A 16543-nucleotide genomic window follows, 5' to 3' on the forward strand; every position below is an offset into this window, starting at 1 on the left:
CATAAAAGTGACATCTTCCACACACCTGCTCCACAAAAAGCACAGAAAATAAAGTTTATGGATGATGCTTCCTTCCAGAAGGTGCAACTATAACCAAGAGAGAGCAAATGCCGCTCATAGAATTCTTAAGTTGAGATATTTCATCCATGTTCTTTATGCAGTTAACGATAATTATATGAACTGAATGTGTTGAAACAGAGCTCATTTAAATACATGAGCAGTTACATAATCTGCTCCACAGTCCACAATGGGCAAAATAATGAGGATAAGCAAAGTTACAGAGTAGAAAAATAAACACAACAATACAAACACTTAAGGAAAAAACTGACCTTTATGTGATTACTGTTGAAGGTGGTCTTAAAAACTGTTGATCTCATTTGTGTAAATGCACATGAAGAGATGTTTTTTTTTTTTTTTAATTATTGCTGATAACTAAACCTAAAAACTTCTTTTGTAAGCTTAATGGCAAAATTTCTATTTTGTTGTTTGCTAAAAAAAAAAAAACAACAAAAAAAAACACTGAACTGATAAAACTCATTCAACTTTTGAAACTGTTGTGTGTAGATTTAAGATAAATGTTCAGACACTTATTTGGTTCTTTGCACTGAGATTTTAAGGAACAACCTGATGGAAGAAAGACTGTGCACGATAAATGATTCTTACGTGTTAACCCAGCTGCATGTGTCCTCCATGTATCCTCAGGAAAAAAAATCCCCTACTTATTCAAACCACTTAAAATATACTTTCTTTTCTTGCATTTGCACACAAAATATGCAATTTTCTCCACAAGACCCTCCAGGGTCAAAGCCTGTGTAACGGTTTATAAGTCCTTTCCTGGGATCAGCAGCTCACCTTGATCCAAAGTTTCAAAGTCACTCAGAACCACTAGCTAAACTGTCCCTCAGTGGTTTCACACCGAGTGCTTCAAAGAACAGAAAAAAAAATTCCAGATGGTATGTCGCTCGATGCTGTAAACCATCGTACTGATACTGATCCATAAATGCAGTCATCAGGCAAATGAGAAGGCAGAAGAAGATGAAGTTGTTCTTACAGTGGTAGGTGACTGACACGGGTCACAGTGTGAAGAATAACATCACAGACAAACCTGTGTGGGCGTTCGGCTGTTGCAAACAGAAAACAAACATCATGTCAGCGTTGCACATACACAGTGATGAAGATTAAAGGGTCCAGCTGATTCGTCCTTACCTTGTCGTATTCTGGTCACTCCGCCGTGAAGTCAGCAAAGATGTCAGGAGGAGGTAAAATAAGCATTTCAGGGGATTCAAAATCCATATCCTGTGTTGAACTAGCCTCAGGCCTGTGAAAAATATCAGATTTGAAAATAACTTCCCATTCTGTATCCTCCCCAGAGAGTGTTTCTGCAGATGCTGTCATGTTGCCTTCTGCACTAACAGCTGACCTGCTTGTGATCATGAATACGACACCACTGGGTGACTCACTTCTGTCACACCAGGACACAAACCAGCTTTATTCCTAGTCAGACACGAGTAAACTTCCTTCCATCTCACTTTCTCTCAAACAGAACAAATAAAACATTCACTCTTTCTATGCTCAGCAACCCATTCCAAGCAAAAAGGAAGGAAACCCGTCCATCAACAGGTCAGGCAACATGGTTGGAATTTTTCTATGCCTGTGTGTGTGTTTCAGTTTCTCTACTTACGCATTAACTGCTGCTTCTGTCACGAGCGCAGGACCTGCAATGGAACCAGAAAGCATGTTGGCATTAAAGTTCTAAAAATATATTTATTCAACACTTAAGATGCATTATAAATGTTCCGGCATCACTTACTTGTCCCTGGTTTGGTGCCGCTGCAAAAGTAAGACAAGCAAAATTTAAAAACCTTTGTGTGTGTGTAATGTGTGTGTGTGTGTGTGTGTAATGTGTGTGTGTGTGTGTGTGTGTGTGTGTGTGTGTGTGTATAGACAGCAAGGAAACAACATCGTCCGTACCTGGCAATCGGCTCTGCAGGTTTTGGTGAATGAAAAAATGTCGCCAACTTCTGAAGTGCTTCATGTCTTGCTCTGATAGAAAGACAAATACAGATATACTGTATACCTACACTGTGTGTGTGTGTGTGTGTGTGTTTATGTGTGTGTCTGTAAAAATGGAGTGCGTGGACTCACTGCATATGAGAGCCTTCGGCGCTGATGTCACTCTGACTGTGCTGGTGATTTATGCTAAGGTCTTTGTTTCCTGTTTAAAAAAAAAAAAGCAAGACAGATAAATCAGTATGTATTCACTAATCTACCTCATAAATCAAGGAATCTCTGTATACTGTGTGTGTGTCTGTTCTTCATGTATCTTCACAACCAACCATCTGATCCACTTCCCACTCAGCAGACTGTAGGAAACACAGTGCCAAGGTTGAAGTAGATCAGGTGAACAGGTGGTTTTTGAGGTATTTTCAAGGTTTTCAGCATGACCTGCCTCTGTTGCTAGGCAACATTATCAAAAGCAATTATACACTGTCGCATGATAATATGACACTGTGACAACAGATGCTGCACTAGTACACCATAGTGACACCAGGACACCGTTACTCAAGTTACCAAACCTTGGATTCACCATCACATATTTTAATGGTTTGCAGCTTCCTGGCTAGCAGCAAACAGCTTGCCTATCCAGTGAGTCACATAGCAGTGATTCAGCATTCAAATGAAGCAGTGCTGAGAGGTCTTTATAAGAAGTTTTGTATCCATTTAAGCTCTGTAGATGTTGCAAATATTCATATACCTGTATCCCATATGTCTTCCATCAGAGGATAAGGTGTTGCACATCATAAACCAGGGGCAGGGCAAAGGGGTAGCCCAGGGTGGCCACGACTGCCTCAGACTAAAGTCTGGCCCCCAACACAACCAACAGTGAAGCCCATTAGAGGACTATGTGTGTAGAACTAGAGTCACATCCTGACATAATGCAATATAAACTGCAATATCAACAACTGAAGAAAGCACAACTTGGAACTGTGACCGATTATTTTAAAATCAGTTGATTGTTATCTAAAAAAAAAAAATCATATTATATATGAGTCTTCTGGTTTACTTCAACATGATTAAGCAAATGAATGAATTGTTAATAAAGCACGGGACTAATAAACTTGACTATTTGGCCTACAGTGATGAGACAGAAAAAAAGATAATGAGATATCAGTTTCTGTGCCACTCCTATAAAAACTGTCTCTATCAAGTATTTTAAACTTGGAAAATTCTAACCTCTGACTTGAATGGAAACAGCACAGATAAAAATCTCAGGTCTACCTTGTTGTGATGATTCTAAACAAAACAAGATTTTTTTAGTCTTAGTCAGTCATGGTGCTTTCATTCTAAAAGCTAAACAACTAACAATAGGCTAACATTCCCATTCGTATATTAATCCACACCTTTAAAAGTCTATGCAAAAGTCAGTTGCTGCTTAGAAATGAAGAATGAACTTATCTGACACAAAAACCTAAATAACTCTGTAGTATCTTTGTTTATTCTATCTGGACGCCACCATCATGATAACACATGAGGGAGATAAACATGACATACATATCATGTCACACTGCTTTGTCTGGCATATCATTTGCTGTCAGGTGATTATAATGAGACATAATAACCGACTTTCAGATACTAACTGACTTAAAAAGCTGGTACACTTTGCTGACAGGGGACTTTTAACCATCCTGTTGTCCTCATTTATGGGCACCAAAAAATATTGTTTCCCTGTCTGAAAAAAATCCAAAAATTCAGCAAAAAAATTCCCCAAATTTCTGAAAATTTGCAAAACCTTCAGGAAGAAAATTCCAATAATCCCTTAAAAGTTTCCCTTGAAAGTTTTATTTTTTAAAAATCCCCCAAATTTGGCAAGAAAATTCTTGTAAATATTTTCAAAAAATGAGTAAAAATCTTTCAAAAAATCCTAAAAATGTCTAAAGTGATTACATATATATCAGTAAAACTTATAATATTATCTTTAAGAACATTCACAAAAAAAATCAATGGATTTTGGTTGATTCTTTTGTGAATGTTCTTAAGAAATATTTTTAACATTTCTTTTTTTCCACCAAAAAATGTTCAAAGATTTCCCAAAAATGTTGAAAATGTGGACATCAGAAGTTTCACTGTGAAAATATATATTTTTTCCCACATTTTCAAACTTTAAAATGGGTCAGTTCTGACCCGCAGGACGACACGAGGGTTAAAGCACTTCTTTGCAGAAAAGAGGGACAGAAAGACGTTGGGATGTCTTACCCATATCTGGCATGGAGAGTGTCCTGGTGTGACCCCTGCAGAGGTAAAAATGGTGACAAAACACAGCATTAGTCTTAAGAAAAAAGAAACCTTAATGACTGATCGATGCTGCTACAGGCTCACGTGTACTTACATTGCAGCCAGTGGGTCTGCAGTGTCAGGGGCAGGAGAGAGATGTTCATCATCATCAGCGGTCCACTCCTCACTGTCATCTGAGACTGAACACTCAATATCAGCCTGCTGCTGAAGAACTCAAATATGCTGCAGTTATGAGTAATGAGAGGAGATACTTACAGCTTTCTGCTGACAGTGGATAGTGGTATGAGGCCCTAGGGAGAAAAAAAGCACCAAATTAGCTACACATCATCCTCATAAAAACAATGTGTAAAACCTTGCATGTGCTAGCTTTTCACGTTTTCTGCTGTGAACTCATACCTGCTGTCTGTGATGGTATCCTCTGGTTCAGTTATATTGTTGCCGGGCTTGCGAGCAGCTTTCTTTCCCAGCTCCAGCATCTCCTTGATGTCCAGCTCGACGTGATCCACGGCAACGTATCCATCTGGAAGACGCACAATGTCAACAATCACGGGTTAAAAAACACAAGTTGCTTTACAAAATAAGTTTTCTTTGCCTTTTCCTGCTTCTTTATGCACCATTTTACCCTTGAGGTAAACACACTGCTAATGATGACTCATCTTTTATGAACTCACAGTTGTCGCTGCTGTCCCTGGCCAGCCACTTCCCTTTGGGGCAGTTGGTCGTTCGGATGATGCTGACCATGTCTCCGCTCTTGACGGGCAGATCGTTCTTGCGTCCTTTTGTTGTTACAGTTACTTTTGCATTGTACATGGCATCCTCCTGTCCTGTGATCTAACCGATACAGTAACATATTAATGCTGCAGCTCCTAGTGTCTACATACAAAATAACTGGGTCAAATGCCATTTTTTTTTTTTTTAAAACATCCTACTAAATACATCATGAAATACAACAAAAATAGAATGAATGCACACCACTGGTAAAAAAGAATCCATCAAATGAAAAAAGTGAATTAAGGTAGGATGAGTTATGCCAGATATATTTTAAAAATGACTTAAAACAACAACAAAATGAACAAATTAGTTACATATAAAAAGCACAAACAATGACAGAAAGCAAAGTGAAGCTAAAAACTGTTAATAACAATTTAAGACATGATTTAAAAGATTTTTTTCCTGATTCTGCAGGCCTCTGATTCTCATGCAGGGACATCAAAATCTCTTTTCATCCTAATTTGAGTCAGAGGAAATGCCTGAAAGGACCCGCAGAAGTATCTGAAGCTGACCTCAAACTCAAAGGGCTGAAGCAATTCTACAAAACAACAAGGAGCCAAGCCTCTAAAACTCAGCCTAACAGGAATTAATTGATCTTGCCTCTGTGAATGAATTAGAAGTTGAGCAGCAGTGGTTTGAATTAGATGAGGGCGTAACTCCGATTGGTGGCTTAACTCAAGGATGGTGGAGATGATGATGTAAGATACACTGAGGTCAGGATCGATTCAAGAAAAGAAAAACACTACTCCCTGGCTTCTAGCTCTCGGTTTAACATTTGCTCACAAGACTATACTGTAGGCTGGGGATTGACTTTGGACCAAGTATAAAGATTTCCCTTTTATTTTCATTTAATTGTGAAGAACATCTAAAATTGAATATCAGACAGACCAGATAAAAGTTGGTGCAGGTTTTCTTCGTTGGTTTTTAACGAACCCCTTCGTCTCTAAGCTAAAAGTTTCTACCTGGAAAAACATTTTCAGTCAGCAACAGCTCCACAGGTGTGAGGCTAAGATGGACAACGTTGGACTCTATGGATCAGACACACTTGGGAGAATTTCAAACACAGTAAGTCGTGTCCCAATCACTAGGCCAGAGTGAGATCTGAAAACTGCCAAAAAAATTCATCTTTTCACTTCTACCTAACCAATCACAATGAGTCTGTAACACTGATGATAATGAACCTGTTTTCAACCTCCTCAGCCACAACTCTTCTAAACCTGATCCAAACAAAGTGAAGCACAACAGTGTTACACTGATTTTAATCACAGCGGTACCAGGCAGAATCTTCATGAAGAGTCATCTGTGTGACATAACAGAAGGAATGGATGTTGTGTCTGCTAATGGTGTGACCAAATGGAAGCATATAATAGAGCAAACAACAAAGGGCTGAGGATGGAGCCTTGTGCAACCCCAGAAGTCAGAAGGACCATAGATGAAAAACAACCCCAGCTACAACGGACACAAATGACACTGACAAATAAGCTCCATAATAATCTACGACAAAAACCCTGAGGTAAAAGTATGTTCAAGGTGAATTGACTAAATTTAATGATGAACCTGGATAAAAATGGTAAATTAGGTTAGAATTATTACAGAGTCAAGGCTGGGTTTCTTAGAAATGGGTTAACTACTGTGTGTGTAAGTGTGCAGGGAAAACTGGCAGTGGTAAGAAGGTTACTTATAATAGATGAAGTGGATCGGCTGATTATTCAGTGAATAAAATATCTAAAAGTCATGCAAGGTGGAACAGCCTCGAGCTCTGCTCAATGCCACTGATGTTCTTGGTCAAAAAAACAAGAATGAAAACAGATTATGTACAAACAATGGGGATTTTTCTGGCTATGTGGTGGATTTATCACAAAATTAATGGTGCTAAAAAATACTCTGAGGTTGTGGCAGTTTCAAGTAAAACAAGCAGCTTATCTAAAGGCTTTCTTTATTTCTTTGGTGTATTCACTTCACCAAGGCATCAGGACAAGGATTTTTTGCTGTTTAAGAAGGTTTCATACAACCAACCTGCTTTTCCTGTGGCAATGAAATTACATGGCAATTATTTAAGAGACATTTCACATAGATATTAAGAAGGCCTTGTGGAAGTCAGTAGTACTGTAGATGCAAGTGCAGATGTAAGGAGACGCTAGTGGACTAGTAGCTGCTCTCGAACTGCTGGAAAAGATTTCAGCATTTCTACAAAATCCAAAAAATCTAGAGTGAATGTGGAACCAGAAATGCAGTAAACACACGTCTTACTACTAATGAAAGAATATCAGTGTGTCCATCTGTTTTCCAATCCAATCTACTTGACACTTGGCAGGTTTGTTCCTTGGGACCTGAGGAAGTGCAGCATTGAGTTTAAAGTCCCTTTTTTAATAAGGGGTTGCCATTTTGGGGGCATTTTTGTGATCCTTAGTGGGTCTGTTGGCTGCCTGTGGCTGGAGTCTAAGTCTGGCTTTTTTCTAAGTAACATAATCAAAGGCAAATATAATGCAAATTCTAAGAAAAGGCATGCAGAAATTGGTAGAACTAAGCAACACACTGTCAGAGGAAGGCACAGTAAAAGCTAAAAGTTGAGAGAACTCCTAATTAAAAACAGAAAAAGATCTTGAAGAGCTGTAGATTACAACACAAAGTAGGGGCCTTGAATTTTTCCAAAAGGAAAATATCTTGCTAAGGAACTTAAAACATTTTTAAAAGTTATTTTTCTGGCTTTTTCCCTTTTATTATATGTAGCAACAGCTGAGGAAAGACAAGAAATGAAGAAGAGAGAAGGAGGATGGCATACAGAGAAGGGTCCAGAAAGGAGTTCAGCCTTGGCTGCTGCAGTGACGACTGGTGCACATAATTTAGCAGGTGAGGTACCAAATACCAAATTTGGATAGCATTTCAAATCTTAATGTATCTACCTCCACTGCCAGGCAGGTCAGGTTTTATTTAGAGAGACGCAATCACGCCGACTTAACAAGGTCTCACTGATCCTGGAAAAACGTCTTGTAAACAACTTATTTGCCAGACATCAGATATTAAACACATCAAACCTGACTGAGCTGGTGAATAAAGATTGAGGAGAACTGTCAGAGTAAGACGTCAAAACAAGAGGCAACAAGCTTTGCACCGATAATACTATCCAAGTTGGCTGTGTGGCTGCTTAAAATGCAGGAATCTGTTATCAATGGACGCAGGGATAGACCTATCAGGAGCTACACGATGACGTTATTATGGAAAACATATTGCTCATGTGTACAGTGGTTGCTGCAGAGGATGATAAACATGACATTAATCTCTTAATCCAGAGGGGCTTTACACTTAACGACATTAAGTGCTGCGCAGCTAACGTTCAGTCAGTTTTTAAAGCTTTTCTGCTGAAAGCTGCTGCAGTTGAAAACAAAGCTATGAAAGCAGTGAGAGTGAACTAGAACAGTGAAGCTGCAAACCAGACGACCAAAACAGTGAACTAAAAGACACTAAAATGCCTTTTCAGAGTTGAGGAGGTGGATGCAGACAGATTCATGTGAAAGAGCAACACCATGTACTGAGCAGTGTTGATATAAAATACTGATTATGAAAAAAGTCATGTTTTCCATGTAATCTGGTAAAAGTATTATACATTTTTATATAAAATACTGTTAATAGCTGCTTTAAATTAACTAAATAGTTTTATTGTGGTATATCCTTGTTAATTCTGCTATACCAAAGACATTAATAACATTTTTTGACTGAACCTTGAAACACTCATGTATTGTCTATAATCTGGTGAAAGTGTGATATATATTTTCATATAAAAATACTGATTATAGCTGTTTTAAATGAACTAAACATGTTGTCCTGTTCATTCTGCTATACCAAAGACATCAAATCATTTAACTAATCCTTTAAAAAAGTCATGTTTTGCATATAATCGGGTAAAACTATGATATATATTTTTCATATAGGATACTAATTAGAGCTGTTTTAAATAAACTAAACAGTGTAATTGTGGTAAATTCCTGTTCATTCTGCTATACTAAACACATTAATAACAAGTCTTTTAACTGAACCTTGAAAAAAGCGACTTTTTTTGCATTTAATTTTGTGAAAGTATGAAGAAATAATGAATAGAGCATAAATCTTCTGTCATAAATATCACCAACAACGTAATGAATGTTTACACAGATTCTTTCTGAGGCCGCACATGTTGCTCAGCCCAACTCTCCCACTGGGAGGAATGAATCCAGACTGGTTTGTATGTCAAGACGTATACCTCGCCCTCCCCCACTGCTCTTTCACCTCGCTGTCAAAATAACGTCACTCACTTTGAATTTCTTCTTCAGCTCGTTCTCCTTCTTCTCCCTCTCCTTCTGCTCCTTCTTTTCCCGTTCTTGCTTCTCTTTCAGCTCCTTCTTCTCCTTTTCCAGCCGCTGCTTCTCCTTCTTCTTCAGCTCCTTTTCGTCCGGCCCTTCAGCGGCGGCTTTCTTGTCGCTCCTGTGGAAGAGAGAATGACGGATATCGACCCGTTTGAAAGGGATTCTCTTGCAGCGTGTTTAAATAGCAGAGAAAGGGGGATTATGAGGGGAAACAAAGGCGAACCAAACTCTCATCACCAACACTCAGGGGGGGGGAAACCGAAATAAAAAGAGAAGCGGGTCAAAAAATAAAGGCCTTACTTGCCAAACCTGCCCGTCTTGCTTTTCTCCTGATTCTGTAAATACCAGCAAAGAGATAAGGTTTCATTCATTTTACACTCATTCATTCAAATCAACAGATAATCAGTGCATGTTGTGAACATAGATAAGTTAAGAAGTTCTTTAAAAGCTGCTTACTGTCTCCTGTGCTGCCTCAGCATACGGATCTGCAGTAAAAAACAAAAAAATCCAGTAAATTCCAAGGTACATGCAGTAAAAAAAAGTGCAGATTTGTTTGTTAAAAAAAAAAAACAAGGGCTGTTTGATTCATATGTCATATTATTTATGTTCGTATAATTCTTAAGATAGAATCACACATATGCTGCACTGTAAGAGCCAGTTTTCTATATTTACATGTTATATAAAAAGATTTGCCCAAGATGGTCAAACAGAATTAAATAGCACCAGATGGATGGTTGGATGGTTTGCCTTACAGAAATCATGCCTGGGTGCTCAAACGAAATCAAATTTCTCTTATTTTCTGTAAAGCTAAAAGGTTGCCTTTACTCGCCTTAAAAAGAAATGTTTCAGGGACTGTTACTCAAGAATTGCACCCCTGTAGAGCAAGTGTAAATGGTTTTGATTTTCATTACGGTCAAACAAGTTGTTGAAAGAAGCCTTTCTTTCTCTTACTCTTTGGGGGTCCTTTGCGTTTCTTTCCACCGTCAGTTTTTCCCTTCTTTTTGCCCGCAGATGTGCTGATGTCCTCATACGCATTATCTGTGTTCTCATAGACACCTGCGCCATCTTGACCCCTGTGTGGGTAAAAAAGACAACTTCTTAGAGAGGAACAGGCATTTCCAAGCAAAGAAAGTCAGTCTGAATGTCTTACTCTGCCACTGGAGTGGAGTCTTGAGAGATGGGGAGGGAAGGTTCTGGTGCTGGATTATCTTGGAGCTCCTCTCCGACTCCCGGCTCTGCGTGGATCTCCGTTTCTGGAACAGTTATCCCGTTACTGTAATACTCTGGCATGTTGTGCCCATCTGGAAAATCTGGACTAAGGTACTCGTTATCGGCCCATTCTGTTGCCGGCAGCTCTGGAGAATGAGCGTCTGAAGCAACATCGTCAAACTCTGTGTTGATCTCTAAGAATTCAGGAGTAGCTTGGACCTCTGCAGAAGAGAGGTGAAAAAATATGAACCAATATTAGATAAATAGACAAATAATGTCTGGTTTCACAAAGATTTGAGTGTAACAACAGTAGCCACACCATTATCTGCCACAGGAGGAATGTATTTACTCAGGTTGACATCAGGAGGTGTGGCAGGCTTCTCCGGAGCAGGACCCAAAGACCTGATGTCTGGAAGAACCTTCCTGGGCGGAGGAGGGGGAACTACTAGCAGCTCTGGAATGGCATCTGACCCCTCCTCGGTGATGCCTTCTAACACCGAAGAGGCTGCGAAGAATTACATCACATTAATCTTGTTGGAATTCTACAGTAATCCTTCTATTCAGCTATTTTACAGCCTCATATTAAAATCAAATAGCTACAAGAGTCACACCTTAAAACAGTAGACGAACTACTGCAGCTGCAACACATGAAGGAAGTTTCCAAACACATAAACCGAGAGAAAGCAGGTGGAGTGGAAGAATTTGATTTGTGAGGAAACCAAGCAAGTCAGTCTCACTGCTGAAGTTGTTGTGATACGACTCTGCAGAGCGGAGATAATGCTATTATAAGCGAAAAACGAGGACAGCTTAACAACAAAAAAAGAACTGCAGTCTTGCCTCGAATATCCATTAAAGCCTTCCTTGTACCATTTCTGTACCTGCTTTGAGCTTTACGTTGCTTCTTTTAATTTGAAAGAGCCGTAAAGCAGTCAGTTCTGGAAAAGTGCAGAATATTTTATTACTTACCCTAATTACAATGCTAAACATATTTATTCAAATTTCTATCCTTTAAAGCCTTGCTGTTTTCTGCTGCTCAACAGATGTTTAAAAAGCCAGAAAACATTAAAGAATCCGTAATGTGCAATGTTCAACAAGAGGCTGCATGAAACGAGAGGTTGACAGAAATTTAGTCGGTACAAACACCTGCACAATTAACACACTCGTAGTAAATAAAGTCTGTCAACAGAAGACTCGCTGCTCATTCTGTGCTGCGTTTAACAGACATTAAAGTGTTTGTCATCGCAGCTCCATCATAGCTGACATACCTCCACAGCTCTGCCCTGCCTGCTGTTCAGTTGTTTCTGGCACACAAGAAGAATGTCAGGACTGTTCTCTTTGTTTGTGTATCTCTTCAAACCGACACCTGAGGCAACCCTGTGGCGCAAAACCATGCTATACATACCAGAGTTTTCTGTATAGCTGAAATCCTGCACTGACAAATGATGTTCTGCAGCTGCTCGGTACGTACCCAATGTCCTGATGATGAGATAAGTTCTCCTGCACCTCATGTTCAGGAGTAAACAGTGAAAATCCACAAGAGAGGAAGAGGCAGAGAGGAAAGAAGAGGAGAGGAGCTCCGCTGTGGTTGGAGGAATTAAACTTACGGTGGTCGATGCCGTTGACTTGTGCTGGTTTCGGTGGGAGGGCGTTTCCTGCTTCATAATCAATGGGTGGAAGCTCTGGAAGGGCTGGTCTGATCTGAAGAGGGGGCAGCTCCTCAGGTGGAGGGGTGATGGAGTAGGATTGGGTGGGGTTTGTCAAGGGGCTGACAGCATTTAAGACAAGTTAGGATTCAGCAGCATGTTATAACTGACTGAACAGTATAAAAGTGCTTCAGAACTCTAGGAACAGGCCTGTGTGTGTTTGTGAAGTTTGTGTTGTTTACCTGGCGCTCTTCCTGCGTGCCTTCTCCAGAGCGTTTAAAATCCTCTGGTCACCCGGAGGTGTTCTTTTTCCCGGGCTCATGTCCTCTGCCCTCTCCAAGGCAGAGAGCGCAGAGATCGGACGTTCATCTTTGGGAGATGGTGGGTTAGATGGAGGGTTGACAGGTGGAGCAGGAGGCGTCTCCACTGCTGCCACATTTACAGCCTCTATGTTGGCCTCAGCTGCAATCTCAGGCTCAGGAGGTGACAGAGACGGAGCAGAGACCACTGGTAGGGGGTCCAGGATTGTGAAAGTAGGTGGAGGGGTGGGGGTAGCATTAGGTGGACTGGGTATAATTTCATTCTGGCTGGCCGGTCTAGAAACAGGCAAGGCAGGATTTTCAAACTCAAGCAGGGTTTCACTCACTGGGGATGGGACTTCAGGTGCTGGGATATCAGGAATGACGGCAGGAGGCAGGGTGAAGATGGGAGATTCAGGGATAGTGGTGGGTGGAGTAACTTCCATGACAGCACTGAGGTCAGGTAAGGAGGGGTTGTCTGGTAGAAGCAGGTTTGGTACTGAGATTTCAGGCTCTAGTGGGGAATCACCAAAGTCAGAAGGCACTGGGATGAGTGGAGCTGGTCCAAGATCTTCGACACTTGGGGTGTCCAGGATCGGATCAGCTGGAATCTCCACTGAGTCTCTTTTTGAGGACTTTCTGAAGCCAAGGAGACCCTTTTTCTTTGGTGTTGTGACTTTAGGTGGAGGTGTTGCTGGCACCAGCTCTGCTGTACTCTCCTTCTGTCCTATAGGGAGGAACAGCGGTAGCTTCTTACCGTTCTCTTTCTTCAGCTTCTGCTCCAGTGAGTTTTCATCCAGCTTCTCTTTGCTTCCTTTTGTTGTCTTGTCTTTCCCAAATTTCAGTTTCCCTTCACTCTTGTCTTTTCCCTTAGAGTTGGTCTGGATGAGGGGCTTTTTGCTCTCCTTCTTCTCATCCTTGAAGACCACTCTAGGTCCAAATGTGCTCTTTCCTTCCAAGGTTTGGTTGATGGAGGTGAGCAGTGAGGGCCGTGCTCCTACAGGGAGGTAATGAGGAGGGCTCTGGGGAGGAGGGACGACCTTTGGTTTTTGTGGGAGAGCAGGTTTGATCCTGGGTTGCTTCAGGAGGAGTTCCTCCTCCTGGAACTTGGCCCTTAGGGCCTTAAAGTCCAGTGTGTCCTCCTGATGAAAGTAACACACAGTTCAATACCTTAAGGAACAATATCAGCATTCAGCAAATACATTGTCACCTAACAAGTTTGGGATCACAGAAATTGGGTCACTTATTATGAAAGAGGGTGTAGCTCTCATTTTCTGTTTTACCAGAGAAGAGAAATAATTGAATCATAGCAAAAAAAAAAAAAAAAAATCTTTTAGCACTCAAACAAGGTCATTAGTTTTGTTTTTATGTAGTTTAAACATTTGTAATGCTGTTTTCAAGCTGAACACAGTAAGTAGACAGACCTGATTTATAGAGAGCAGCCTTCAAAAGTTCAAAAGTGTTCAACAGGCAGGACAAAGGAAGATTAAATTAGTATAATCACTGTAGTTGCTCAACAAATTTAAAGACTTCAACTCAGTCTCAGTTTACTAAATAGCTACGTGAGTAAAAGCAGGCTAACAGCTGTTGACACTAAATATCTTAAAATCACAGAAGCTAGTCAGCACAACATTCTGCGTAAAGATGGGGATATTGTATGACGACATACCTGATCCATTGCGTGTTTCGACAAAAAACTTCGAATCGAGCGGGTTAATTCTCTTCACCAGCCTCTCATTCTGTGTCCAGTGAGGAGACAGCTGTAATTTAAAAATAAAAGCTATTTAAAACTTAAATCGACCTGTTCCAATTCGGTGCGTCTTTCTCTTCTGATCGAGTTGCGCGTCCCATGCGCACCGCGGACGGTTTCAGCGGAGGAACGAGGAATGAAGCAGGAATACTAACGCTCATCTTTAAAAACAGCCCGGCTCGTCAAACGGGTCTGGCTCCGGTTGAACATTTAACGCAACACGGTGACTCTCAACAGACTTTTTTTTTTTCTCCTGTCTTGCAGGAATGTGGCCCGGCTGGCACTGCGTGTACGCGCAAAAATGAGTCACTGTCATGAAACCTGCTGGCTGCAACTGGTTCCCTTAAAACGGATCATTTTACACAGATTTTTTTATGTGACACATCTCGAATCTCTGAAGAAGAAAGTTGTTTTGTTGTATCCTTTTGAGATAATGTGGTGTGAAGGTGATGTATGGGCAAGTGTCTGCAGCTTAAATTAAATCTGAAAAGGTAAACAGAGTAAAAGGAATCAGAAGAGGTCTGTCAACATTCCAGGTTTGCTACACAGAATACAGAAGTATTTGAGGAGGCATTTATAATATGACACAAATACACCACAAGCTATAGACAAGGTCTTAAGACAGTTTTGAAAGATATTCTTGCTGCCAGGTGTGTCAGGGAGCTACTGGAGAGGCCCTTATACAGAACTGGAAGCTCCTCACTGGAGCAACACAGACATTTCTGGCTGATATCTCTTCGACAGGATTGAAAATCTGTTTGAAAATCTAGTTGATTATTAAATATACACCCACTTATCTGCTCGGTAGTGGAGGAAAACCATTTAAATTGAGTTAGATAAAATGTGTACTTGCTGCTCATAAAAGGATGAGTTTACACAAACTACAAAATGACACAATATTCCTCTTCTTTGAGTTGAAGGCCTTAATTTGAAATCTTCATAATAACAGAGAGGTGAACTGAACTTCAGTCATGTGTGCTCACATTCGCCAAACAAAGTACATAAAAATTTACCAAACAAGAGCTTGTCTTACCTGGAGGAAATACTCAAAAGTTGTACTTAAGTAAAAGTGCAGATACCAAGATGCAGAAATACTCTGCTACAAGTAACAGGCATACATTCAAAGTTATACGTAAGCACCAATTATACTTAAAGTAACAAAATTAAAACATTAAGCATAGAGGCATATTTCAGAATAATGTATATTATTGATGTAATTATAGATGTTTGTGAAGATGGGAAAGAGTGACTTAAGAAATATATAATTATCTGCTGGTTAAATTCTCTCTGAGGGATCAATAAAGTTTTATCTTATTCTATAATATCAAATTAGAATTTATTCACTATGTTCTGTAATATTACACTAAATCTGCACCTTGAGTTATTACATATATCACCTCACATCTGTAGTAGAGTAGAAGCCCAAAATACCCCAAAAACGGCAATATTTAAGTAACTACAAGTAGCTTAAAGATGTCTTTAAGTACAGTACTTTAGTGAATGTAATTCGTTACTTTCTCCCGCTGTGTTCAGGTTATAGTGGACAATTCACACATGTCAGTGTTTACAGCTTCCACAGAAGAAATAGTTCCAAAGCAAACCACTGATAGTAAAGTTTATGGTTCATGCAGCAACTGGGACACAGATTTTGGAAATGCACAAGCTGTCAAATGTAATTTCTCAATGATTCAAGCAATAACAACTAATTTTCTTTCACCTCTATAATTTATTGGTGCTGGAAATCCCACAGATGTCAAATAATTGACATGTCAAACTGAAATTGGGAAGTGAGAACATTTTGACTGTCTGACTGTGAACTGGCCCATTTAAAAGCTGTGGAGTTTTAGTTTGTCCTGCATGACACAGAACTGAAAAATGTGTTAAAGTTGTTTTAACATCTGTCCTGTTTCCGATGGCAGGGAGAGAGAAGTGAGAGCAAGAAGGCCGGAGTCCTTGTTTTGTGGCTGCTTGCTAATAAAACCAGTGACAGCTTGCATTAGAGGCTGCCAGAGTTGCAGAATGTGACAGGTCATTAAAGCTGTGTTAAATTACCACAAAATACTGTGGCACTTGCTTTACACTAACTAAAAACACACTGGGGGTCACCTCTGCCAGGCACACACCATTAGGCTCAGTCTCCCCGGCATACACTCATTTAGACACACACACACACACGCACACACGCACGCACGCACACAGACACACACGCACGCACGCACGCACACAGACACACACGCA

At 40.2% G+C, this 16543-nt stretch overlaps 1 protein-coding gene across 2 annotated transcripts; it reads right to left on the minus strand.

Moving 5' to 3' along the window:
- Positions 1–312: 312 nt before the first annotated feature.
- LOC111579216 (FYN-binding protein 1) lies at positions 313–14506 on the minus strand. Of its 2 annotated transcripts, none has more exons than XM_023286413.3 (20): positions 14225–14506; positions 12499–13697; positions 12218–12378; positions 10963–11118; positions 10555–10834; positions 10356–10477; positions 9861–9889; positions 9705–9739; positions 9354–9522; positions 4965–5124; positions 4690–4813; positions 4549–4583; positions 4388–4472; positions 4255–4289; positions 2146–2215; positions 1972–2043; positions 1811–1830; positions 1682–1715; positions 1207–1318; positions 313–1121 (listed from the first exon to the last, which is right to left on the minus strand). In XM_023286413.3, exons 1-19 carry the CDS (start codon positions 14231–14233, stop codon positions 1222–1224), a joined length of 2892 nt encoding a protein of 963 aa, XP_023142181.2. In that variant the 5' UTR covers positions 14234–14506; the 3' UTR covers positions 313–1121; positions 1207–1221. The 2 variants fall into 2 exon arrangements, with proteins under 2 accessions (XP_023142181.2, XP_023142180.2); XM_023286412.3 differs by having other exon boundaries at positions 10933–11118; positions 14225–14505.
- Between the last annotated feature and the right edge of the window lie 2037 nt (positions 14507–16543).

The sequence above is a fragment of the Amphiprion ocellaris genome, chromosome 2, assembly GCF_022539595.1.
Source record: "Amphiprion ocellaris isolate individual 3 ecotype Okinawa chromosome 2, ASM2253959v1, whole genome shotgun sequence".
NCBI lineage: Eukaryota > Metazoa > Chordata > Actinopteri > Pomacentridae > Amphiprion > Amphiprion ocellaris.